We start from the raw sequence: 23,548 nt of genomic DNA, 5'->3' as shown, positions 1-23,548 counted from the left end.
TATATGTATTTATAAATTATAAATTGAAAAAACACAAATGTGTGTGGTTTTATTTACCCTGTGAAAGCTTCTCCTATTTCGGCGACTTTAGAGGGATGACAGACAATGGTGGTTTTGCATTTTTTCGGATCGAACAACGGCGTGACGTACAAAGCTGCCACGCGAATCATGTCGTCCATAGTAACGGCGGAAAGACGCCGTATCATCTGATGATTATAATCACGCGGTACGTTTCTAAAATAAGACAGCAACGATCTGAACGTCACGTCCCTTATGGTTTCCTCATTTGCAATAAAGCCGAAGATGATGGACGATTTTGCTGATTCAAAAAGCAGTTTGCTCCATTTTGTTTCGTCGGCAACATGCGTCTCCTGCGAGAGACAGAAAGCTTAATGATGTAGGTGAATTGTTTTTTTTTTTTTTTTGAAAAATTACTTATGTGTCAACAACTCAATCGACTTTACCACTATCGATTTTGTCTCTTTGTACGCGGCTACTACATTAGTAGCTCTATAGAAAGTCAGACATAACAGTCCTTCGTTCGGTACCAGAGAAAGTTCAAATCCATACGAAAATCCTTGACCTCGAATTAATCTCCACATAGGTCCCTGAAAATCCACGCATTGTAACAAGGACGGCGATCACACTTTGCAGTTTTACTTAAACAATAATCGTGTGCTTACTTCCGTTTGTGTAAAATATTGCAGACAGACATACAAAGCTGGCAAATCGGGATCTTGATAATTGGTTATGCACGGACACATTTGATACATGAACGAAGAATCTTCGCATCCCAATCCTGTAACACACCCACCTATGGTAATACTATCCGCAGGATTCATCAGTGTCCAGTCAGCGGTAACATTAAGTCTGAAATGTGTATTATTCGTAAAGTTACTATCATTACACACATAATTCGTATTTTCAAAACTAAGATTCATTCGTTCGCTACAACTTTTGAAGCTTCTGATAAACATTCATCAAAACTGTTTTTAAGTGTTTAAAAAAATTGAATAATCACTTTGTCTTTTCTGAAGTCGTTAAATCAGAAAAATATGTATTCCATGGAGCATAGACATCTGGAACCTGCATCGTTAACTTATCGACATTGGCGGCTATGTGCAAAACTATATTCTTCGATGAGGTCAACGTCTTCCTGACAGATTCGATTTCCGCTATGACTTCCTTCTGCCCCGCATCGGTATTTAGACGTTCTATGACGTCATTGAGAAACTTCTGCTGTCGCAACATGCTAGATGTGAACTGATTGCTGTCTGCCAACATATTCAAAGAAAGAGTTTACGCTATTGTCTTCACAGTATTTCGTACTTGCAATTTGAACAAAATCTCAACGGATATATTTTACCTTTTTTATATAACAATCCTCTCATTAATTCATATACAATTCTATATCCATATCTCTTTAATTGAGCAACATCGTTCACCATTTTTGCTGCTACAATTTTTAATCTCTCAGCCGTTAGTTCGGTGTCGTATAAAAGCTGCGCAATCCACTGTACACTTCTTTCATACTTCTCTAATTCAACCTACAAAAAAAAAGAGTGTGTGAAAGAGTTAGAATTTAAATTGTAATTTATTTATAAAGTTACCTTCTTCCGGAAGAAAATGGCAATTATAACGATTTATACATTACTTCAAACATCAAGTTCACACTGTGACTGTAGACTCCACTGTAGAATCTCTTGCCACAAAGACCAATGTTAGCATAAATTGCTTTAATATCAGCCTCGAGTAAAGCTACCACTTCTTCGTGAGGAATCAGATCGTCACCTTTTCTTATCGGAGATTCTGTAATAACTTCCAGCAATAGCGGAATATACTTTATATATTCTCTACTGATAGAAGAAGTGTCCATAATAATTCTCAGCTGTATTTGAAAAATAAGAATATTAATTAATATACATATATATGACGTAATAAAGAATACAAATTAATACTCACATAAACGAAGTTCGTATTGACATGATCTAAATAAGTAAAAAATGGCAACTTTGTAACATCTAATCTAGGATGTTGTTCAAGAGTTTCCGTAGTGTAGCTCTTAATATGATGAAAAGTAATGGAACTTGCGCTAGGTATAGGCACATTTGCTAGTAATTCGTCAGGTACAGGTTTCTTCAAAACACAACAAAAAATATTAAGAACATTAAGTAAATTGTTATGTTGCAAAAACATATATTATCAAATTTTTTATATCATTTAAATATATATATGTACTTCATTTTCCTTGATAGCTTGCTGAAGTTCTAACTCTTTCTGCTCTAAACCACTTGGGCCCAACTTTGCGATTTGTTCGGCTATTCGTTCTTTCTCTTCTTGCGCCAACGTGCGTTGTTTTTCTACACTAGGTATGCCGTTCACAACAACCATCGGTGCGTTAACAAAATAATTCTTAAGAAGATTTAACCAATATGTCTCGGATTCATTTTCTAATTTTTTGAGATCGCGTAAATTATTTAGTCTTTGATCCAACTGTATGACAAAAAGAAAATCATATCAATTATATATTTAATTAAAAATATTAAGTAAAATTCAATGAGTAAGATTGCGTAACATACATCATCATTTGTATTTCCATACAATATATGTCCACTGACGCTGTCTGTGATTAAAGAACATGGATTGTTTTCCAAGAGACTTAGTATCTCAACGCTGTATCGGTGTATCAGAGTCTTCATCCTTTTCATGTCTATGCCATTGTCAACGCAACATAAATCGCTAAGTACTTTCACCAGGGATCCTTTAACCAGATGGATTTTACCCACTGGTACATTCTCGAAAATGACATACAAGATCGAAACAGAGAATTCTAACAAACTCCAACACACATTGCTGGCATAAGGATCGATTTTCTCAACAAATTCTTTTTGCAACGGACTAATAGATGTATCAGTGAGATATTTCAAGAGTAATATACAACCAAGCAAGTCGTACACTTGATTAACTGCTGATGGTCCTCGCCAAGCAACGCGTACTATACCATTGTCTTCGTCATCACATGGGTAACAAACATCTAAATCTACGCTCTGTGTGAGCGGTTCAATCGGAGTTTGCCAAGGTCTTTTAAATGTATCTTTCTTCCCCTAAAATTAATACGGTTTAGAAATACATTCCAAAATAATATCAAAATTCTTGAACACATTAATATTCTAATAAAAAAAAAAAAAAAAAAAGAGCACAGAAAGACACGTAATATCTTTAGCACTGTGTACCTGCAACATTATTTTCTGTTCTAAAGGAATTAATGCTTGGAAAACTTCAACGTGTTTTATTTGACCTGTTATTAATACAGTCAAGTTTTCTGGCTTATAAAACTCCTTGTGATACTGTTTGACTTTTTCATTAGTGGTGCTTTCGCGCAAGTTTTTCAATACACCTATGCGTACAAATATAATGCTTAATGTACATTTACAATTGAAAATACACAAAATATACAGACAGATAATTTCTATACGTGCATCTTTTTACCTCCAACATCTGCTTTATATCCACATCTTCCAGGATAACATTCTTTCAACACTTCTCTATTTACCATGTCTTCTCCTGTATTTTCTGTACCCTGTATTTCACAATAAATTACACCAGCATCTTCACCTTTACCAGTAATATGATGTACCTCTGTAAGAAATGCTGTATCCTATCAAAAAATATATAGAAATGTTAAAGATCTTTATATGTTATATAATAAACTATTATGCTAATTGCATAGTGTTGTTTCAAATGTATAAAAAAAAAAGGAGTAAAAATCTTTACCTGTAGAGTAGGGTAAAGTATGTGTTCCAGATATATTGGCATCAGAGAAAGAAATCCTTCACTACCTGCTGTTTTCATAGTATAACAAGTGTGATCGGGATAAGTGCTAGCATTGGTGCCAGATGCCAGGCATCTATTAGCCCAGAGATCTAAAATGCCTTTGTAGGGATATTCCTGACTGCCCATGAAAATAAGATGCTCCAGTGTATGAGGAAGGCCATCATCATCAAATGCTTCAGTTGCTGATAAGAGTAATACATACTCAACAATTAATAAAAATATATTTAAAAATAAATAAACTTAAGGCATTGACAATGGCTGTTTGAAGCAAAACACTGATGATGATGTGTATGTAATAGTGTGTTAAAGTAACACACTATTATATACACATCATCATCAATGTTTTGCTTCAAACATCCATTGTCAATGCCTTAAGTTTATTTATTTTTTAAAAACTCTGAAGCTGACTACACTCATTTATCATTTAAAAATATATTGTTAAGAGATATGTGCAATATTTTAAATGTTTTTTTTTTCTATCTCTTGAAAGAAAATATAAGCTTCAAAGATATAAATGTTTAAAAAAACTAATTTTTACTAGAAACGCATGAGCGATTTTTTAATGGGTTTGGGAGACCCAAGTCTGTCTGTGTAAAGAGTTTAACATTATAATTCAAGTCAAACACTCTTTTCTATAATTAAACATAAATAGAATAATGCAGCCGAAACTCGAATTGTAATGTTAACACATATCAATAAATAGTTAAAATATTTTATTTAAAAAGCTCTCTCTCTCTCTACTCTCTCTCTATATATGAAATATATTAATATTTTATTTTAAGCATGTAATAGAGTGCAAAATCGTTTGCAAACTAAACGTTTAAGATACTTTACTTTTTAAATCAATATATTTCCAACAATATACAACACAAAAATATACATATATATATATTACCAAGAAAGAAGTAACCATTGACAACTGGTCCTTCCACTTCTGCAATACAAACAGTCATTCCGGTATTTGCGGATCTGTACATATGGAACGGAATCGTATCGTTGCATTTCAACGAGCATATCTGCTCGAATCCGTTCATATCTCCTCTTGGAGAACTGTCCACCGGCGGCATACCGAATCAGGACACTATTTAATCACGGACAGATTGATATCAAACTATTGAATTATATCGAATAGAACGCATACAACACAAAAATCGAAGCAAAACCGAGTTCTGATATATTCATTGCCAGTACGGAATACTGTATGGTGGTACTTATACACCATAGTATCCGACGGTCACTGCCAGTACTAAAAATCTATATTTCACGTCACATGTGCTATAAATTTCCAGTACTAACATTAGCAGTAAATATCGGAACGCAGCCGAAGTATGTAAAATAATTATCTTCAACACCGCGCGGTATCAAAAACCATATCAACGATTATGTCAAAATATTCTAGCGATTCAGATTCAGATCACAGTAGCAGATATCGTAGGAGACGAAATCGAAAATCGAGGTAATTGATTGTCTATTTTTGTATTATCTTTATATTGTATGTATCTCTCTTAAAATTAAAACTAACACTAAACGTATTCAATTTATCTTGTAAAAGGTTATGTTTATATAATTTTTTAATTGCCATCTTCTCTTAGATCTAGTAGCTCGGATACCAGCGAATCCTCACCGCATCGAAGGCGATCAACGAAACATTCAAAAGCAAAACGTAGACATCGTTCACATTCCAGAAGCAGAGGAAGAGATCGGAATCCGAAGAGTCGTAAAGGATTCAGGAGCAGTCATTCCAGAGATCGAGACAAAAGACGTTACCATTCCAGCACAGGCAGATCAAACTCTTCAGATCGCATAAGAAAAAAAGGCAGATCCACTTCCAGGGAGAAGTCACAAAGTCCTCCCGGCAGTTCACAGTCAAATCAACCAAAACTTAATATAGAGAAAAGCCAAATTGCGGTGACAAAAGGTAGAATTATATGGGTGATTCTCAAACAACACGCATATTTGTGTCCCTTCAAAATTAACTTTTTTGTATAATACAATTTTATTTTCTAACCGGCTCTATTAAAACGAGAATATTCTTTGTACGCTATTTAACTATAAGAGGCTTTAAAAAATCATTACATAGGTAGCTTTATACAAGTTTAGCATTAAATTGTAATCTCCGTAGATGTTCTCATGCGAGAACTGCAGATATTTCCGTTTTTCTTTTTTAATTATTCATTAAAATCATCATTAAATCTGTGCAGGTCATATATTTACGTACGTAATATTACTTATTTTAGTGTACGTAAAATTATGACCTGCACAGATTTAATAATGATTTTAATGAATAATTAAAAAAGAAACGGAAATATCTGCAGTTCTCGCATGGGGACATTCACGGAGATTACAATTTAATGCTAAACTTGTATAAAACTACTTATGTAATGATTTTTTAAAGCCTCTTATAGTTAAATAGTGTACAAAAGAATATTCTCGTTTTAATAGAGCCGGTTAGAAAATAAAATTGTATTATACAACAAAGTTATTTTGAAGGGACACAAATATGCATGTTGTCTGAGAATCACCCATATCGGTTTTAATATGTTAAGAAACTAGAATTTATTGATCAGAAATATTGATGAATATTGTTTGTCAGATGATTTTCCAATTGAACCACGTTTCAAAGAAGGAGTGCTAGAGGAAATAAATGCTGAGGGTTTCACTCCTAAACAGTTTATTTCATCCGCCAGTAAAGAGAACAAATTTAAGAATATCGTTATAGATATTAACTCGGACACTATACAAATCCCATCAGTACCTACTGTTTCTAGAAGTCCAGAAAGCATATTTCACACATCAGTAAGTTATTCCTTTTTTTTTTTTTTTTTGCATTCTTCTAATGTACTTTTCTTTTGTACAGAAATAATATTTCATGTTCAATTTTAGATTAGGATGGATCAAGAAGCAAGATTTGATAGGTGGGTGAAAAAACTCTACACTCTTAGACAAAAAGCTATAGCTGACTTGATGCATCCAAGTGTTATTTAATTCTTTTGTAAATATTAGCATATTAATTTACAAAAAAAACAACTTTTTTAAATAAGCTATGAACATATTTGTTCCTAGTGCTATAACTATTAGCATATTTATAACGGAGATTATAAATAAATTCGCATTAAACATAACTTTATATTAAGTATGTACACAGAAAATAAAATAAAAACAGTAAACTTAATTTATAAAAAGATATCTGATAAGATATTTGATTGTAAAAAGATATATGTATCAATACATGTTTTATTTAAATACATTCTATATAGTGCGTTCATAGTATGACCACGATATGAGCATATCGCTTTTACTATAAATAATTTAAAACCGATTTGTTTTACACAAAATTTCAGCTGTAAAAGACTTTGGTTCGACAAGTATGTAAAAATATCTGATTGAATTACATTGATATCGATTATTTGTGTGTGTACAATTTATTTTCTGTCGAAATGTTTACAATTAAACTTACGTCTACAATTTCACAAATTTGACGTCTGATTCTATAAAAATAAATGAGACAGCGCTTCTTCTCTAAATGCAATAATGCGATAGTGGGCCGTGGAAACTTAATATATGTATATAATCGCAAAACTGGAAAAAGGAATGGTGCAGTTTTTATGAATTAAATTTTAAATGCGTACCTTGCCGATGGAATTACACACATCGATTAAACTGAATATTAACGAAACATGTCGAAATTTTATTCTTGTATTTAAAAGTGACGGATTTAATTACTATTATGAATGTTACATATTTGCTACACCAGTGATTAATCTACACACCTACAGACACTTAAAACGCAAGACTTATCTGCTACATTGATTCATAACACACACGTACATATGTATGTGTGTTGTAATATTGGAATTATTACTAATAAAAGGGATTATTCAAGCACTCGGTTTACATTAGTATTTATGTATGTTAATTGTATACGTATATGCATACATTTCTCCATAAAACCAGTTAAATTGTTCACACAAAAAAAAAAAAGAATTCCATCGGTTTTTACGTAAATATCGAAAACTTCGTCTTTACGCTAATCTACTCAGAAATAGAACACAATATTTTCATGTAATAATCGTAATTCTCTCTTCTTCACAAAATAAATATTTCTATACTTTATACGCAAAAAAAAAAAAAAAACTTATCCTGCAACAATGCGTCTTTAGTTTGCGCGTGCGCTATTTCACTTTTATTATTTTTACAGGCATAATAACAGGAATGTATATATAATATATATATATATATATATAAAGGATTCTTTGTTCTGACGTAGTAGTTAAATCTTTTATCATTTTTGTTTTTATTGGCTAAGTAGTCTCTTTTCGTTCTAAAGCATCTTTAATTAAAACAAAATTTTTAATGTGACACTATTTTATATCTATATAATCATGCAACATTTTCGGAGACTATTGTGAATACAGATTACTCAAATATTTGGATACATTCACAGACATTAAATACGTCGCACACACGTACACACGTACACACACACACTCAAACGCACGCGCGTACATATATATATATATATATCTAAAATATAAAAAAACTTTAAACACATTAAACAATTTTAAAATAAACATTTTACACATGTGTGCACTTTGACTAAATGATGATATATTTTAGTCGTTTACTTATATCAGTAATTTATTCTTATTTATTTCCATTTTGAGAAACTCTACAATTCCAAACTTGTCAGTTAAAAAAAATTTACTGTTTGAACTGCAAAAAAAAATTTATTTAAAATAGAAGATTGTTTCTATCATTAATTCTTGATAAACTACTTGAAAATCAAAAATGCACCTGAACACTTTTTTTTCTTGATACTTTTTATAACTTGTGTTAACTTTCATACTGTCACAACTTAATACTTTTATACAAATGTTTCTATAATTGCGGTAATAATTACAATCGCTTCATGTGTTATATACGTTGCAATTGTAAAAACAATTTAATTTCTTATCGAAATATTTTTGAAAGTTATTTTATTTCGATCTTATGTATTTTATCTCTCGAGGGCTGTCCAAGCACAGCCCATAGTGCGCGAACACAGTAAATTTTCTAATAAATTTATAACCACATATCTCTCTATAATTCATTGGTAACATATTCCGTGATAAACCGCGTGGTGACCTAATGACTTAATGCACTACCAGATTATTTAGGCATACCTGTAAATACAGTCAACAACAAGCAGCAATTCAGTCAAGAAACTTGGAAGAATCAGTATATATATATTTTTTTTTTCCCCCCCCTATGAGAACTCACGGATGTCGCTCCGTTTCATAATATAATTTATCTCAAACTCGTTATATTTTTTTAATATGCGATTTAGTCTCGCACAGTCGTTCACACTCACTATCTTTGTCTTGATATTATAAGTGCCTCTTTCATCGTCAAATACTAGCAAATCGTTTACAAATCGCTTATTTTGCATTTATCATTTTAAAAGATTTTTAAATCTAATAGAAAATATAATGGAAGGACATAATGAAGATCTTGAAATACTAGAGCAAATTGTTTACAAATCGCGTATTTTGCATTTATCATTTTACAAGATTTTAAAGCTAATAGAAAATATAATGGAAAGACATAATGAAGATCTTGATAAAGAGGATATCTGAAACACAGCAAGTCGAAGAAATGTGAGGAAAAAACCATTAATATTATTGTATTACAAATATTGTGACATGTGATTTTGAACATGAGACAACAGAGGAGAGAAAATTACGTACCTAAGCATACTCTGGACAGCGTACAATTTTTATACATTTATCTACTGTGTGATTAAAATATTCTAGGATAATTGAAAATTCCCGCCGGCGTAATTGATTTTATTTTTTAGTTAAAGAATCTTCCAGATTCACAATATCAACTTCCAGAATATTATTGCCGGCGAATTGCCCGAACACTCCGCTTGATGCACTGCGTTTCACAACTACAATATTTGAAAAGGAAAAAAAAACAAACAAACATTATTATATTAAAATACGCTAATGCGTCATATAAGAAAATTTGGTTCAAAATAACATTTGAACAAACTGACCAGAAGAAGAACCATTGCAATACACTTTTGTTAGCATGTAAGTAGGCATATCGTGACATTCCCGTGCTATATATCTTCCAAGAATCGACATATCAGTGATCGGTGGTGTGACTACTTTCATGGTTTCTCGTACAACCGCAGTATCTACTTCGTAGTAACCTGTTACGTAGAAAAACAAATATATTAAAATGTTGATAAAAAATAATTTACCAAACTTGCAATGAAGTTTACTTCCAATCGAATTTTTACAAACTCACCGTTATTCATCTTTTTAAGAAGATCGTACAAATTGCGAGGTGGCAATACGCGCTCACGATTCAATGGCATAACAAAGCAACACTGTCCGTCGATATCTATGATACCTGTTTTGTTCTGCAAGTAAATGTGACATTACAGATATCATTTCTACGCCGAAAGATAAAATGAAGGATTGTTTTCCACGTATCGCGGAGTTTGACTCTTTCGCAGAAATTGACGATTCGACTCACAATGTTGAAGTCATGTATAAAGCGTCCCTGACGTCCGCCGCGGAAATCAGGCACATCGATCTTCTCGTAATGCTCATTCTCGAGATCAATCTCCAATCTTTCCTTGAAGAAATTATTGATCTCCTGATTTAACTCCTCACCCATATCCAGCGCCACCGCCGGCTCCGGAGTTTCCATACTTTTGAAGAAATCAGAATTAGCCATTACACCTCCTACTCCACTAACAGGAAATGGTTTGTTTATGATGCTATCATACGCAATTCTAAGCCAGCCAGAACGGAATCTCTGCATCTGGGTTTTGCCATACTGTTTGTAGATGTAAAGCCCACCAATCACGCCGATGCTCAGTATTGTGATTGCTAGAGAAAAGAGCAAGAATGTGGCTTTATAGGGAACACGGCGAATCCTTATTTCCTTAGAAGCGTAAAAGTAGGTGTCTCTTGACTCTGGGGCCTCGGAACGTCCCTCCTCCACATCTCCCTTTGACACCTCCTGTTAAAACACATTAGGCTAATGACTACTTTGTATAAGTTCCTGTTCCGCGGTTGCAAAAATTAAATCTTTTGAATTTAAATCTCCATTGTACAAAAAAACAATTAATCAATCAAGATCCTTTTTTTATTTTGATATTAAATAGTCAGACCATCTGTTCTATCTATTCTTAATGCATTTTTTTCTGTCATCTTTCATATAGCTAAAGAACACTTTAAACTAAACATTTCGCAATAACTCTTGAGTATGTTTATGAAGAGTATTGTGTACTTGTTATTGACGTGCAAAAAATATTCTTTCCATCTGTCATAACAGCTGTCTTCTGTCACAACAGGAATTTATGTAACTTTGCTATATGATCAAAGTACGCTCGTGTGTGTGTGTGCGTGTGTGCGAGCGCGCGCGCGCGCGCGCGTGTGTAACATGCCCCTATTATCAAACGCAGGACGATAGAACACCGCTGATAAGACGTATTGATAATGATAAAGATACATGACACAACGTACATATATATAACATATACGTGTATACATATTGTGATATACATAAAGCAGTTTTCCGGCTCGCGATAAGACCGCAACCTTGGCTAAAAAAGTTGGGATAAAAATAGTTTTCTTTTTCCTGCGATTATTTCGCAGGTCGACGGTTGACGTGCGACTATAATATAATTTAAAAAAAACACACAAAAGCTGTGTGCACTGACCGTCGAGTTTTCCTCCACAAACAATGGCCGCTCCATTTTGTCGGACGCCTTCTTTTCGCTGAACGCTTTCGTGATGATCGTCATTTTCGCCGCTCTGCAGAATACGGATGACAATCAAAAAATCTTCCTCTTTCCGAAAGAACTCGAAAAAAAATCCTTAAATCCTTAAATCGCGCACTTGCTACGTGCGTTACTTAACGACGAGCGTTTTATCGCGAAGACAATCGCGCTGCGGATAGAGGAAGCGAGCGACAAACACAAAATTGATACAGCACGTCTCCCGATCAACTGCGTATGTATATATACAAATGTTAAATGCCGAGATTGATCGCTGACAACCGCGCCCTCACCGAGCGAACGAGAAGAAGAGGAACACGCATGCGTCGTTTGAACGTATCGTAGGCTGCGGCGGACAGGAAAGATTGCGGTTTATCAGTACAGTTATCAGCATTTTTGATATGCAAAAAATACGACGATTATAAAGAATTATGTATATATATAGTATTTTTATATAAAATAAAGAAGAAATTTCACTGGCAAAACTTTTAAAAAAAATATCAAAAAACAAATTATTTAAGTTATCTGAATTTTAAAAGCGTTTAGTTTTTATAGCTACGCTTATATTTTTTGTTAGTTTTTTTTATTTATTCTTTTTCACCAATATGTAACAATTAGCACAGCGATTAGATAAAAACACAAATTAGACAATAAATTGTAATCATTGAGACGATTAACTGGACATATTCCGTCACGTAAATTTTCTGCTCAATCCCAACAGATAGCCAACTGAGTGCAAGTTGTGTTGGCAACTTGCCACAAATATTACTCGTATCCCGGTAAAAAATTTTTCATATATACTTATATACAAATTAAAATAATTATATCTAATTATGCAAATTTATATGTGCCGAATATGTCCGTACAATTTTATACACGGAGAATTTCTTTTTTTGAGAGAATGGCTTCAGAGATATTCCATATTAAATTACAAAATAACTCTATTAGTATCATGTTAGATACAAAAAAATTATGTAAAACTATATTTTTACTATATTTTTAAAAAATTTTTGATATATAATCATATATACTTGTACACAAATTAAACTTATTATATCTAATTATGCAAATTTATATATATATATATATACCGAATATGTCCATACAATTTTATACATGGAAAATTTTTTACCGAGATGTTTTCAGCAATGTAACAAAAGGGTGTATCCTCTTTTCAGTATGTTCTTGCCAGCAACAGTGTTTTCGAAATATAATAACAGCAAGTTCTCAACAACTCATCGGGCAATAAAATTATATTATTTTTTTCAACTTATGAATAAATAATACTTATTGCTCATATATATTGCTCACATATTGCTGACTCACATGTCATAAACATTGGCTTACAACAATTGATTGATAATAAAACTCTGGATATTGATACCGAATTGACAAAAACATTTTCGTTGCGTTAAATAAAAACAACACAACAGCAATTGGCGAGCACAACTTAATCTATACAATGATTTGCTTTATATTGAGTTTTCACATTTGGCTATCTGGGATAGCATTGCCGATTCAAAAACTGATTATACACAATACGAAATATCGGTCTACGAAGCATCAAATGTATTTTGAATCCGCCATTTATGTATGTAATTCCATTGTTTATAAACAGTCATAAAGGTCATTGCACGTGAAAGAAAAAATTTAGTTGTAACTGTAAAAAAATCGGAAGAGCAATTCAACCAATTGGAGGACGGTATTAGCTTTTACATCAGTCAGAATGCTGGACTGTGATTGGTTGGTTTGCTTACAAAAGTTACGATCTCAACGATTACAACTAAACTTTTGTCACGTGCAATAGTTTACAGTGTGTCAGAGTACACGTGTGTCATTGTTTTGCGGGTCATTATTTAATTAATATTTATGCTTCTGAATCGACTGCGCGCTAACGCAGGTTGACGGTTTTGTACATACAGATATCATGGATACCGTCAAAGATGCCGAATCCGAGGATACGTTGAAAAATACCTCGGAAAAGTGCGTTGACAAGACAAATTCTGAGGAGGTTAGGCTCGGTCATCAGGAACTGGTAAAGTTGACGAAAACAGGTATAGCCGATCTTATTGAAAATGATCCACTGCTCTCCGGATTACCTGCTGATATCACGATAGAAGAGCTCAAGTCACAGATTGCGGTTGCACAGGGACAAGCTATAACATTATTTCTAAATCGTGGAGAACTTCCAAGACTTGCAGTAGTGGTAATATAAAATTTTCTATAATTTAAACATAGATCGCATTGTACGTTACTTATGCTTATTGCTTTTAGAGAAAGTAATATGTATTCTCTATATTGTTCAAGGTTCCCACCCACAATACAACAGTTCTCGATTTAAAGAAGTCTATAAAACGTCACGTGATCTTGTCTTTGAAAAGAGAAAATGTTAACAAGAAGATTAGTTGGAAACATATTTGGAAAAAGTATTGTCTTCACTTTGAAGATGTCAGACTTGACAAGGATAATAAAAACATCAGAGCTTATGGCATCACCAATAAAGCTGAATTACATTTTGTAAAGAGACGCAGAGAAAAAAATAAAAGCATGTCAACCAAGTACACACAATCTTAACAATGAGAAATTTCTTAAATTCCATACAGTATAAATTTTATTAATTTTTATTATAAATTTTCTATGCTACTTTTAATTCGTACTTGTTGTTTTTTATAGTTTACTCTCATTGACAAGTCTGTGATACTCTTGTTTTTTTCTTTTAACTTTTTATCAACACTATTTTATTTCACACGACAGTCCTGGTATACAATCTTCCAACATCATACAAGTTAATTCAAATGCAACGGATTTGCTGTAATTTGTTACAATTAATGTTTTCAAGGATGACATTCTGTAAAGAGATTCCAATCCTCTCTCCGTGATCTTTTCGCATCCAGATATGTCTAGGTATTCCAGCTCTGGAAATTCGGCTGAGATCTTATCCAAACCCCAGTCGTCAATGTTTTTACAGTTCTTTAGACTGAGCCATTTCAACTTCACGAGACCGCACAAATTACTCAGACCTTCGTAGTGTAGATCAAATCCGTTGACATCCACCGCCTCGACAATGTATCGCGAATCAAAAGTGCTGGGCAGATTGACATTGTCTTTCTCGTCCCGTTCCGTCCAATGACCATTACCTCTAAATCTCACTCGGCCACCACGTTTTATAAAAAAGTGAGCGGTGGCAAGATCAGCGCCCAATATCTCATGTCTCTCCGGTATAAATCTCTGATTTCGTTTGACAGACAGCTCTTTCTGATGCGCAAACCATCTCAGAATATTGCCGATTGAGAAGTCGGTCTGCTTAGGCGCGTCTGTGGGAAACCATAAAGCGTTTTTGGGTTTCTCAGGATCGTCGCCGATCCTGGACTCCTGTGCGGCTATCTCTTTCTCTTTCCATTCGTGCTGCCTCTTCTCGTGGTCCACGCCATACATGCGTGAAGTTTGACCGAATAAACCATCTGGAAAGTATAAACGCTCGACAATCACTTTATTTAATGCGAATACCGATCGCTTCGCGAGCATTTCAAGTCACGCTCGAAGAATTAGCTCTTCAAAATCAATGACCATTTCAAAAATAGCACGAACACTACTTGCTACAGCTGTGGTCAAACTTGTGCTACAAATACTTCTAAACGCTCTGGAGCGTCATTCTCTGGCTGCGTTCCGATTTCACTGCCAGTACTAAAAATCTATACTTTACGTCACATGTGCTATAGATTTCCTTAAAGGTGTCGCTATGTCCACAGCGTGCGGTTCTATTCTGTGCTATGTGCACGAGTTTAAATGTATTTAAATGCATAGCGCACCGACATGTCGCTCGTGGACTGGCTGCGTAGTTCCAATGTGTATCACCCGTGGACATGCGCTAGTTTACGGGGCGGAAAAGTGATTACACATTCTCTTATGGCCGCTCTCAGGCTTCTCTCTGATACTACCTACTCCCATTGTAAACGGCCCTTTAAGGGATCATACATGATCGTATATCATTTTTCATAAAAAAAAAACTCATTCTAATTTTGCAAGATAATTTATATTAAATATAATGTTAGAATAAGACAAAAGCGTGCGAGAATTGTACGTCTTACAATTGTAAATCAATCTAAATGCATAGAGGTGTTCTTGTACGTATGTAGATAAATCGTATATATATATATATATATATTGTCAGTTTTTTCTATATTTATTTTTCAGCATATAAACATATATTCTCTTTTCTAATTTGTACATAACATTTTTCAAGATCTCGGATTGCTTGTGATTGATAGCTACAATTACGTTCGTTTATAAAGAAACTTATATTCTTAGAGGAAGCAACAAGTAGAATATTGCACTCTTTTTTTTTTTTTTTGACAAATAATCATAAGAAAGATTCTAAAACCGAGAGATCTAAATCTCCGAGTTGAAATTATTTGTACATCATAACATCGGGAGATTGATACATGCACATGTACGCGTCGCAAAGAAGACGCTTTGCGTGTTCCGGTAACTGACGATCGTCTGTCAATTTAGACAAGTAACTTGCTCCCTCTTCGCTCAACCAGTAGGGAAAATCTGGACATGGCACCATTTCTGGTATATTGTATCCGTTTTGCTCTCCTAATAAATTATAAAAATTCACAAATAAATAAAGTCACACAATTGTGTATACTGTGTGTGATGTTGTTAATAAAAATAAAATAAACTGGCTAAGTACCTTTTCTGTCAGCCATAGAATCAAAGAAACACCATGGCGCTTCCGAACCCGGGCCACATTTTACGAATGAAACGTAATGAGAGGTTTCGATGCAGACCACCGCGGAAAGCTCCAAATACAAACGCGGGACGGGACAATGCTCCTGCAGAAATGCAAAGTCTACAGGCACCATTAACTTTTTCGGCTCGTGATTCGTTCTTCGTTCATGACGATGAACCTGAAAAAAATACGCAAAATAATTAAATCTCTCTCTCCGCGCGTTTTATTATACTTGTTTATCTCATATTATGGGGTCATGCTTTACAAACGTTTTCCAGACACAGTGAACAGAAAGCTATACTTTCGATACCAACGCCGCACTGCCCGTAACACTCTTTGCACTCGAATTCAGCCAATTTGCCGCAAACCGTACACTGTCTGGGTGCTGTAAAACGACACCTAAATGTTGTCGCAAGTTCAGACAAAGTACAATTATTTATTGCAATGCGCGCGATATGATAAAATAATACTTAACAGTCTTCGATAATATCCGTCACGTCTAGCAGCAACGTAGGCTGTATCTTCTGATACATTTTATACGATTTTCCGAATCGCGGCATTTGTATGATAAGACACGAAGGGACTTCTTTCAGTCGGACGTTACTTGTCAGAAAACTCTGTTCCAATAATTGCTGCACAGTCGGCGTTTTTAGATCGTCGTCTTTTTCAACAAACAACTGATAGTGATACGCATCCTGTCCGGAACTCAATTTGAGGAATGGTTCGGCATTCAAAATCTGAGCTACCAATGACGTTAAGAATTCTTCCGGATCTAGAGTTTATAAATATGTATTAAAAATTACCGTCACTCAACCGGTTTAAAATAAAATTTTATAATATATCGAAAATACATATATAAAGAAAAACCTTTTTCTTCACTAGTGAGACCGGATATTGACGATAATTTTTCGAGCAACGTACGAAGCTTCATTACACGATCTGCTCTGACAAACATGTTCTTTCTGAGTGGATTTACAATCTCCTCTCGCAAAACTCTCTGCACTTCTTCATATTCCGGACAATCTTTCTCATTCGGCGGTCTGAAAGAAGTCACACATTGAACATAGCAATTGTAAAAACTAAACACTATTACTTCTATTACATAAATGAAAAATTGAAATCTAGATTTTCTATTACAGACGAAAAATAATTCGCGCGATTATTTTAGATAAGTATCCGATTGTAAGTAACATATTACCGAAACAGGAGGTTGTCGAATACGCTGGTAAATGTAAACATACTGAAAAGAGTAGCGTCCAAGTAGCATGAATTATGATGACCTTGAATACCACGGTACTTCCCACATATGCTCTCCAAGTCTCCTTTGACGGAGATAGGCCGTACTATTCCCGTGATCACGGAACTCTCCATGTTACCAAAATTATCATTATTTGTGAGCGCAGACTGTTCATCGAGCTTCGTCTGTTTGCAAGAAAAAAAACAAAATTTCACGATTTTCACTCATCTCTCTTAGACATGTTATCTTTAACAAATTAACATCGCAAAGAATTTCGTTTGCACTTACGTCTTCGTAATGAGAACAGTGTTCGAGGTCCGTGAATATAGCTTTGTGAGGCCTGCAGTGAAAATATCTAATATTTTTGTACGTTCCATCGGTACCTAAAGGATGCCCATCATCCTATGAATAACACACACATATCGTTCGAGTTCGTTCTCTTGATATTTGTTTTGCGATTGTTTAAATCATTCCATTTCTCGCTTACCAATTCAACAGCTGCCATCAATTTACCAGGACTTATACCAGACGGTGTACCAATCCAACGAATAACTCCATAGTGAACATCAGAGTCCAATAGTACTTTTACATTAGAACCTACTATCAAATCGCTTTTATTTTCTACTCTGCTAAATTTTCTGACTTCACTATTTTCCGATACATTGCCTGTTAAAAGTTAATATATATATACATATATTTATATTAAAATATATATAAATACATTAGTTTACACACACATACACACACGCATACACACACGTACACGCACAAATTTGTACAATATTGTGCATACAAGACAAGATTTGCAGAAAAGACGGTGTTTAAAAATAGATTGTTATTATTTCATTATACATGGGAATAGAAATATTGTCGCATACAAATACAAAATGTTCGAACTGCGAGAGAGAGAGGCAAGATGTCAATTATATCTTACTGTAATCCAACAGACTTGCACCACGCGCGTCCTCCACATCACTATATATATTTGACTCTACATCACTACTCCACTTATGCTCCAATACAAAGATAGGAATGTTCTGCAAATCCGTTGCCATTTGTGAAGAAAAAAATACAATATTCAGACCGTCTTGTAACCTGCCGGCAGCTGGTCTAGGAAGTTAGACTAGGTTTGCGTCTATTTTTAAACATCTATTATTAACTCCTACCGCACGAAAGGAATTAATGCCCGGCACTGGCTAAATTTTGCTCTAGGGTGTTTTCGGAGAAAAATGTAGAGAAAGTAGGTATATTTATTGTATTTTCGATTATTTATAAAATTACCGCATGTAAATAGAGCGTGATCGATGTTTTTGGTATGGTTATTAACATCACTTTCAAGATTAGTCTTAATATGATGACGATCCTTTAACATATTGACAGAATCGTGATTGTTGTTCTTATTGTCATCAAACATAGTAAACTGCTCCACCAGAACAGCCGGTGTGCTATCAAATATAGACTTTTTCTTATCACTAGCATAATCAGTCCCTGTATTAGTCTTTAAAAATGGTGCTGAAATCAAATAAAAAAAAAAAAAATAACATAAATTATGTCACACGAAACCACCAGAAGTATGAAATTATAAACTTATTTAGATACTTTTTTCAATATGGCCAGAAGTTGTGTCCGCTTCTTTGTACGGACATATGTTGTTTACAGTTGCAAATAACACAGTAGAATTTCGATGTGTGGAAATGAAATATTCTTTGGCCAATTGTGATGTTTTGGATATCTCTTGGCTTTCCTGTAAGATATACAATCAATGACAATTGTATATAAATAATCAATCTTTAAACAACATAAACACCTTTTTTTGTTGATCTTAATAAATGTTCTATAAGCCAACAGCACAAAATAAAAGTTTTTTCTTTGAATAGTACCAATAGTTCCAGACCGATGTAATGCCCCAGTCCAAGCTGTGGTACAAGTCCAATGTATCTGACCACCGCCAGTTCTCTAGCCCGTTTGTTAGACGAATCAGGACAGTACCAGACTTTGTCGTTCACAGATATATTTCTCAGTCGTTCGCAAAGACTCTTATCGTTCGCCAGTCGGACTCTTTCCTGAGGCGACTGAACGGCAAGAAGGTAATGCCAGATCTTTTGCGATACCTGAATCAAATCGTATTTGTGGCAACGCCATTCGGTGCCGTACCAGGACTTGGAACCGCCTATGTCCGTCACGCGTACTCTCAGCACGCTGTCCTTCGAGTCGTCTAGCGCTTCCACAAGCATTCCCAGACGCAGATCGTTAACGTTAACGTCGCAAGTGCCGAATAACCGTACCAATACCGTGTCCTGCTTGGCAACATAATACTGCAGTGCTCGGCGTTCTTTGTTATTGTCCTCCATGTCCAGGATATATATATCAAATAATCATCGTCACGCGCGCAAAGGCGAATCGCAGGCTTTGTGCGTTAACGACAACTCTGTCAACTTTAAATGTTTACTTCCTGACTTTTTAACAAACGGCTTTCTACACACATAAGTAATAATACATATATATTCCTCAACGTTTAATGATTTCTACGTTCTCTTGCATTTTTTTTTGTCCATTCTTTTCTCAGAAATACTGGTCTGTTACATATTTTCATAAAATGTCGAGTCTGATGAAAAATTATTTTACTTGTCGCGTATGTCACTCTCTCCTACATGTTTCTACATGTGCGGGGCAAAGATAAATTTGATCCACAAACGAGAAGATACCATCTGTCAATTAGCCGTAGAGAGTTTCTTTTTTGTACGTTTGCACCGCTTGTCAATTGACCTGGACAATTTCTCTTCGTCATGTTTACGCGCACCCGAACCAACCCCGTCATTGCTGCGTTCAGCAAAACAAGTTGCTTTGTAAGACGGTCGGACGTGATTGGCTCTTACTTTTGGAACCGATCAATCAACGTCTAGTGTTGACAAGACGATAACTCGGCAATTGGTCCGCCAAACGCGGCTATTGGTTGCGATTTGTGTGCGTATGGACATTTAAACTTAATATTTGATCAACTTTGTTCAGCTGATCCATGAAAATATGTTAAAAGGAACGAGCTGGATTTTTTAGACACGTCCCGCGCGTGCACGCAACGTCTCGCGAGCGTTCTGCGTTCGAAAACAATTTATTCATACGCCGTACGTTGTAATCACACGAAGTTGTAATATGTCCATTGGGAACAGACGCGAGAAACTTCGGTCGCCGCTGAGTTTCTGGAATTTTACGCCGATTGGAACCAACACTTGAGCAACAAATAAAAGACATTTGTGTAAAAACTACTATAACAAAGTTTAAATTTGAAAAAATTTCAAGAAGATAAAACCCGAAATTTTTTGAAAGAAGAGAAACACTATTTTGTCAGTTTTGTACAAAAATACCCATTTAAGAGTCATGGATTGTCTATAAATGTATGAACAACTCTGGTTTGATATTAAAGGTTTTGGAGCAATAGAAAAAGGTAAAATTTATTATGTTATTATTATGTTCTGTGTTCTTTACGAGAAAATGAAAATATTTTGCGAGGTCTTGCAATGTAATATCTGTTTTATTGTTTCAGATTTTATTTGATCAGATAGCTTCAAATAAACTCGAGAAGCTTTTCAAGAAACTTTTAAGTCAAATGTCTGTTTATACAAGTTTTATAGTATCTGGCTTTTTTTTACATGTGTAATCATCAACTTTTAGAAGACTGACTTGGAGCTTACTCAATTACATTTGTATTTTATATAAAGCAACTTGCGTGTGTCTAACTTTTATAAACTGATTATTAGGGAACAAAGTAGAAATATTTAAAATACGTCTTAAAATGTTGTTACCGCTAATTTGTTTGTACGTGTATTCTTGGACATTCCAATTTGTAAGCAGCTCCAGTCTTGTGGCGCCTCCTCTTTCGGCTCTGATAGTTGCTTTTGAGAATATATATGATCTGTCATTACTCGCCAATACTCTGTCAGATGAGGGAATCGACACCTCGTTGATAATACCAAATTATGCTGCTCAGAACATTTATAATAATTTGATTGACGTTGAGGTGCTGCAATTGAATGTCAATACTGGCAGTTCGACTTATGCCGAGAAGCGCGCGCTACAAGCATGTGACAGTCTCTTGAAGGATGAGAAGATATTGAAGAAATTACAGGAGATTCAGCCCACAATCACCATATTTCCGGCATTGAGGTATATTAGCTTCAAAGTTCTCATTAAAAGATAATTTTCCGTGAAAAATCATATGAAATTATTTTAACTTTGTATATACTTTCTCTTTGTTTTTAGACACGACGGTTGTTTGCTGCCATTCGTGAGACACATCGATTCTATCCCGGTGATTTGGATACAAAATTCAGACGAAGAATTGTACGCGTTTGAAAGCACCGGGGTCGCTCTGTCGGTGAATAACGGCAGTTTTTTTTCGAGATTGGCGACGACGTTTGCGGCAAGATCTGTATATTCCAATGCTAAGAACAATTATTTATCTCCGGCTCTGCGATTGGTGTGCAAATACTTAACGTGCGATGCAAATGTCGAGTTTGACCGTCTTTATTCCGACGTCCGTCTAGTGCTCTGGGGAGCCGACACGGTGTTACGTTCGAATTTTGCGTCTCTGACAGAAATGCTTGTACAGGTTTGTATAAATGCACGTTTTAAAGTTCACTTGAATTAAAATGTTTCAGCTGGTTTCGGATAATTCGTCGATATACGTTAATCGTCGATTTGAAGTCAATTCAAAATCGTTTTTTTAGATTGGCTGTCACCACTGCAGAGGTCCGCAACCGTTACCCGCGGACTTGCAGAAACCGTTGATAGAACACAGAATGGGAACTGTTATTGCTCTCTTGGACGAGAGTTACGAGACGCTGATACGAGAATTGGCAAAGAAATTGCCTCAGGATAGGCAAGGCCTAGCCGTAGTTTGGAAAGTTAACAGGGATAACGCGCACATTCCCGCGAATCTTTACATTCGCAAAAACATCGATCGACAAGATCTCATAGGTATAAAATAAAAATTTTTCAACTTTTCAAGACTATTTTTCGAGAACGCAAAAGCACCACCATTTGACCGAATAACCGCTCGGGAGAAAATATTGCATTTTTCTTTTGTCTGCAGGTTACAGTCGAACACGAGTTGTGTTGAGTCACTGCGACGATACGGAACTTCTGGAGAACGCCTTTCACAGAACACCCGTGATATGTTTTCCGCGAAACGAGCACGAGTCTCGCAACGCCGCGCGAGCGGTCGAGCTGGGTTTCGCGCGTTCCTCGACCGATCAAGCCACAGCCGAAGAGATCGCGAGTTATGTGCAAACGATGCACGAGAACGTCGCGTACAGCGAGAGCGCGCGCAAAATCTCGCTCGCGATACGCGACAGACTGACCCCGGCGTCCGACAGACTTGTTTACTGGCTGCGCTACGTCGCGCGAACAAAAGACGATAGCGAGAAGTTTCATCAGCCGAAGAGCCAGTCGAGAACTCTCACGGAAGATCTTCAATTCTTTGTGGGTCTTTTAGTGGGTATATTTTTTGGACTCATGTGCGCGGGCTGCGCGGTGATTGCATATCTTATGCGAGCCACCAAGGCGCAGAGATCGAAAGGACGATACGCACGATGACTTAAGTCGATAACTGAGTTTGAGGTTCTAACAAACAAACGACACACTGGCATATGGACGTTTCTGTATATGTATATTTATATAAATGCACGTAGAATTATATAATAATAATAATAATAATAATAATATACAGGTACATACGAATATAAATGTTTTTACCAACTAAAATATCTCATAGTTATATCTTAGTTTTTTTTTTTTTTTTTTTTTTTTTTTAGTTTATAAAGCTATGAGACATTTTTACTAAATATTTCAGTATTTAATCTAATTATTACATCTGTGTTATTGTAATAATGCTTGCTCATAATACCTGACTGACGAATGAACTACGAATAATAACGTGATGTGTATGATGAAGAAAATAAATTACACG

General features: G+C 35.0%; 7 protein-coding genes across 14 annotated transcripts; 3 read left to right on the top strand and 4 right to left on the bottom strand.

Annotated features, from left to right (window-relative positions):
* Positions 1 to 52: 52 nt before the first annotated feature.
* Positions 53 to 5,027, bottom strand: LOC109854318 (uncharacterized protein C05D11.1-like). Its single transcript, XM_020427271.1, has 13 exons — positions 4,730 to 5,027; positions 3,775 to 4,016; positions 3,490 to 3,658; positions 3,234 to 3,397; positions 2,580 to 3,104; positions 2,239 to 2,493; positions 1,963 to 2,136; positions 1,655 to 1,888; positions 1,367 to 1,547; positions 1,022 to 1,274; positions 684 to 870; positions 465 to 608; positions 53 to 371 (listed from the first exon to the last, which is right to left on the bottom strand). Exons 1-13 carry the CDS (start codon positions 4,899 to 4,901, stop codon positions 54 to 56), a joined length of 3,018 nt encoding a protein of 1,005 aa, XP_020282860.1. The 5' UTR covers positions 4,902 to 5,027; the 3' UTR covers position 53.
* An 86-nt stretch (positions 5,028 to 5,113) lies between these two features.
* LOC109854320 (zinc finger Ran-binding domain-containing protein 2-like) lies at positions 5,114 to 7,882 on the top strand. Its single transcript, XM_020427274.1, has 4 exons — positions 5,114 to 5,290; positions 5,427 to 5,752; positions 6,428 to 6,630; positions 6,718 to 7,882. Exons 1-4 carry the CDS (start codon positions 5,217 to 5,219, stop codon positions 6,817 to 6,819), a joined length of 705 nt encoding a protein of 234 aa, XP_020282863.1. The 5' UTR covers positions 5,114 to 5,216; the 3' UTR covers positions 6,820 to 7,882.
* A 1,180-nt stretch (positions 7,883 to 9,062) lies between these two features.
* Positions 9,063 to 11,872, bottom strand: LOC109854319 (integral membrane protein 2B). Of its 3 annotated transcripts, XR_002250212.1 has the most exons (7): positions 11,555 to 11,870; positions 10,616 to 10,851; positions 10,360 to 10,537; positions 10,129 to 10,243; positions 9,872 to 10,030; positions 9,561 to 9,763; positions 9,063 to 9,445 (listed from the first exon to the last, which is right to left on the bottom strand). XR_002250212.1 is itself a non-coding variant. In XM_020427272.1 (5 exons), exons 1-5 carry the CDS (start codon positions 11,636 to 11,638, stop codon positions 9,660 to 9,662), a joined length of 954 nt encoding a protein of 317 aa, XP_020282861.1. In that variant the 5' UTR covers positions 11,639 to 11,872; the 3' UTR covers positions 9,063 to 9,659. The 3 variants fall into 3 exon arrangements, 1 of the variants encoding a protein (XP_020282861.1); XR_002250211.1 differs by having other exon boundaries at positions 10,360 to 10,851; positions 11,555 to 11,872; XM_020427272.1 differs by having other exon boundaries at positions 9,063 to 9,763; positions 10,360 to 10,851; positions 11,555 to 11,872.
* A 1,342-nt stretch (positions 11,873 to 13,214) lies between these two features.
* Positions 13,215 to 14,338, top strand: LOC109854327 (U11/U12 small nuclear ribonucleoprotein 25 kDa protein-like). 2 transcript variants are annotated; one of them, XM_020427294.1, is made up of 3 exons: positions 13,215 to 13,459; positions 13,534 to 13,817; positions 13,919 to 14,338. In XM_020427294.1, exons 2-3 carry the CDS (start codon positions 13,539 to 13,541, stop codon positions 14,183 to 14,185), a joined length of 546 nt encoding a protein of 181 aa, XP_020282883.1. In that variant the 5' UTR covers positions 13,215 to 13,459; positions 13,534 to 13,538; the 3' UTR covers positions 14,186 to 14,338. The 2 variants fall into 2 exon arrangements, with proteins under 2 accessions (XP_020282883.1, XP_020282884.1); XM_020427295.1 differs by lacking the exon at positions 13,215 to 13,459 and having other exon boundaries at positions 13,471 to 13,817.
* Positions 14,315 to 15,277, bottom strand: LOC109854326 (ATP synthase subunit s-like protein). The gene has a single exon (XM_020427293.1). The coding sequence runs from the start codon at positions 15,134 to 15,136 to the stop codon at positions 14,345 to 14,347; it is 792 nt and encodes a 263-aa protein (XP_020282882.1). The 5' UTR covers positions 15,137 to 15,277; the 3' UTR covers positions 14,315 to 14,344.
* Positions 15,278 to 15,763: 486 nt separating this feature from the next.
* LOC109854338 (ubiquitin carboxyl-terminal hydrolase CYLD) lies at positions 15,764 to 20,268 on the bottom strand. Of its 5 annotated transcripts, XM_020427323.1 has the most exons (11): positions 19,464 to 20,264; positions 19,183 to 19,327; positions 18,865 to 19,095; positions 18,071 to 18,249; positions 17,872 to 17,985; positions 17,545 to 17,768; positions 17,214 to 17,386; positions 16,822 to 17,118; positions 16,616 to 16,731; positions 16,308 to 16,524; positions 15,764 to 16,210 (listed from the first exon to the last, which is right to left on the bottom strand). In XM_020427323.1, the coding sequence occupies exons 1-11, from the start codon at positions 19,932 to 19,934 to the stop codon at positions 16,020 to 16,022; spliced, it is 2,358 nt and encodes a 785-aa protein (XP_020282912.1). In that variant the 5' UTR covers positions 19,935 to 20,264; the 3' UTR covers positions 15,764 to 16,019. The 5 variants fall into 5 exon arrangements, with proteins under 5 accessions (XP_020282912.1, XP_020282916.1, XP_020282913.1 ...); XM_020427324.1 differs by lacking the exon at positions 15,764 to 16,210 and having other exon boundaries at positions 16,421 to 16,524; positions 16,612 to 16,731; positions 19,464 to 20,266; XM_020427325.1 differs by lacking the exon at positions 15,764 to 16,210 and having other exon boundaries at positions 16,433 to 16,524; positions 16,616 to 16,745; positions 19,464 to 20,267.
* A 365-nt stretch (positions 20,269 to 20,633) lies between these two features.
* On the top strand, positions 20,634 to 23,393 carry LOC109854339 (UDP-glucuronosyltransferase 2B30-like). The gene is made up of 5 exons (XM_020427328.1): positions 20,634 to 21,025; positions 21,125 to 21,744; positions 21,841 to 22,189; positions 22,308 to 22,557; positions 22,673 to 23,393. Exons 2-5 carry the CDS (start codon positions 21,374 to 21,376, stop codon positions 23,173 to 23,175), a joined length of 1,473 nt encoding a protein of 490 aa, XP_020282917.1. The 5' UTR covers positions 20,634 to 21,025; positions 21,125 to 21,373; the 3' UTR covers positions 23,176 to 23,393.
* The last annotated feature ends 155 nt before the right edge of the window (positions 23,394 to 23,548 follow it).

This window comes from Pseudomyrmex gracilis, unplaced genomic scaffold (assembly GCF_002006095.1).
Source record: "Pseudomyrmex gracilis isolate BER0280 unplaced genomic scaffold, ASM200609v1 scaffold_63, whole genome shotgun sequence".
NCBI classification, from domain to species: Eukaryota; Metazoa; Arthropoda; class Insecta; order Hymenoptera; family Formicidae; genus Pseudomyrmex; species Pseudomyrmex gracilis.
Note: the sequence above shows the minus strand (reverse complement) of the source record. Positions and strands in the feature narration are given on the sequence as shown.

Excerpts from the sequence above, each read along its gene's own strand:
- LOC109854318 (XM_020427271.1), bottom strand. The coding sequence starts at position 4,901 with ATGCCGCCGGTGGACAGTTCTCCAAGAGGAGATATGAACGGATTCGAG. Across the intron at positions 3,105-3,233 it reads AACAGAAAATAATGTTGCAG|GGGAAGAAAGATACATTTAA; the intron begins GTACACAGTGCT and ends TATTAATTTTAG. Across the intron at positions 372-464 it reads AAGAGACAAAATCGATAGTG|GAGACGCATGTTGCCGACGA; the intron begins GTAAAGTCGATT and ends TGTCTCTCGCAG.
- LOC109854339 (XM_020427328.1), top strand. The coding sequence starts at position 21,374 with ATGTTGTTACCGCTAATTTGTTTGTACGTGTATTCTTGGACATTCCAA. Across the intron at positions 22,190-22,307 it reads TGACAGAAATGCTTGTACAG|ATTGGCTGTCACCACTGCAG; the intron begins GTTTGTATAAAT and ends TCGTTTTTTTAG. Across the intron at positions 22,558-22,672 it reads CGATCGACAAGATCTCATAG|GTTACAGTCGAACACGAGTT; the intron begins GTATAAAATAAA and ends TTTTGTCTGCAG.
- LOC109854320 (XM_020427274.1), top strand. The coding sequence starts at position 5,217 with ATGTCAAAATATTCTAGCGATTCAGATTCAGATCACAGTAGCAGATAT. Across the intron at positions 5,753-6,427 it reads CCAAATTGCGGTGACAAAAG|ATGATTTTCCAATTGAACCA; the intron begins GTAGAATTATAT and ends ATTGTTTGTCAG. Across the intron at positions 6,631-6,717 it reads AAAGCATATTTCACACATCA|ATTAGGATGGATCAAGAAGC; the intron begins GTAAGTTATTCC and ends GTTCAATTTTAG.
- LOC109854338 (XM_020427323.1), bottom strand. The coding sequence starts at position 19,934 with ATGGAGGACAATAACAAAGAACGCCGAGCACTGCAGTATTATGTTGCC. Across the intron at positions 17,769-17,871 it reads ACTGTTCTCATTACGAAGAC|ACGAAGCTCGATGAACAGTC; the intron begins GTAAGTGCAAAC and ends TCTTGCAAACAG. Across the intron at positions 16,211-16,307 it reads TTCTATGGCTGACAGAAAAG|GAGAGCAAAACGGATACAAT; the intron begins GTACTTAGCCAG and ends ATAATTTATTAG.
- LOC109854319 (XM_020427272.1), bottom strand. The coding sequence starts at position 11,638 with ATGACGATCATCACGAAAGCGTTCAGCGAAAAGAAGGCGTCCGACAAA. Across the intron at positions 10,244-10,359 it reads TTATACATGACTTCAACATT|AACAAAACAGGTATCATAGA; the intron begins GTGAGTCGAATC and ends ATTTACTTGCAG. Across the intron at positions 10,031-10,128 it reads TCTTAAAAAGATGAATAACG|GTTACTACGAAGTAGATACT; the intron begins GTGAGTTTGTAA and ends TCTACGTAACAG.
- LOC109854326 (XM_020427293.1), bottom strand. The coding sequence starts at position 15,136 with ATGCTCGCGAAGCGATCGGTATTCGCATTAAATAAAGTGATTGTCGAG.
- LOC109854327 (XM_020427294.1), top strand. The coding sequence starts at position 13,539 with ATGGATACCGTCAAAGATGCCGAATCCGAGGATACGTTGAAAAATACC. Across the intron at positions 13,818-13,918 it reads TTCCAAGACTTGCAGTAGTG|GTTCCCACCCACAATACAAC; the intron begins GTAATATAAAAT and ends ATATTGTTCAAG.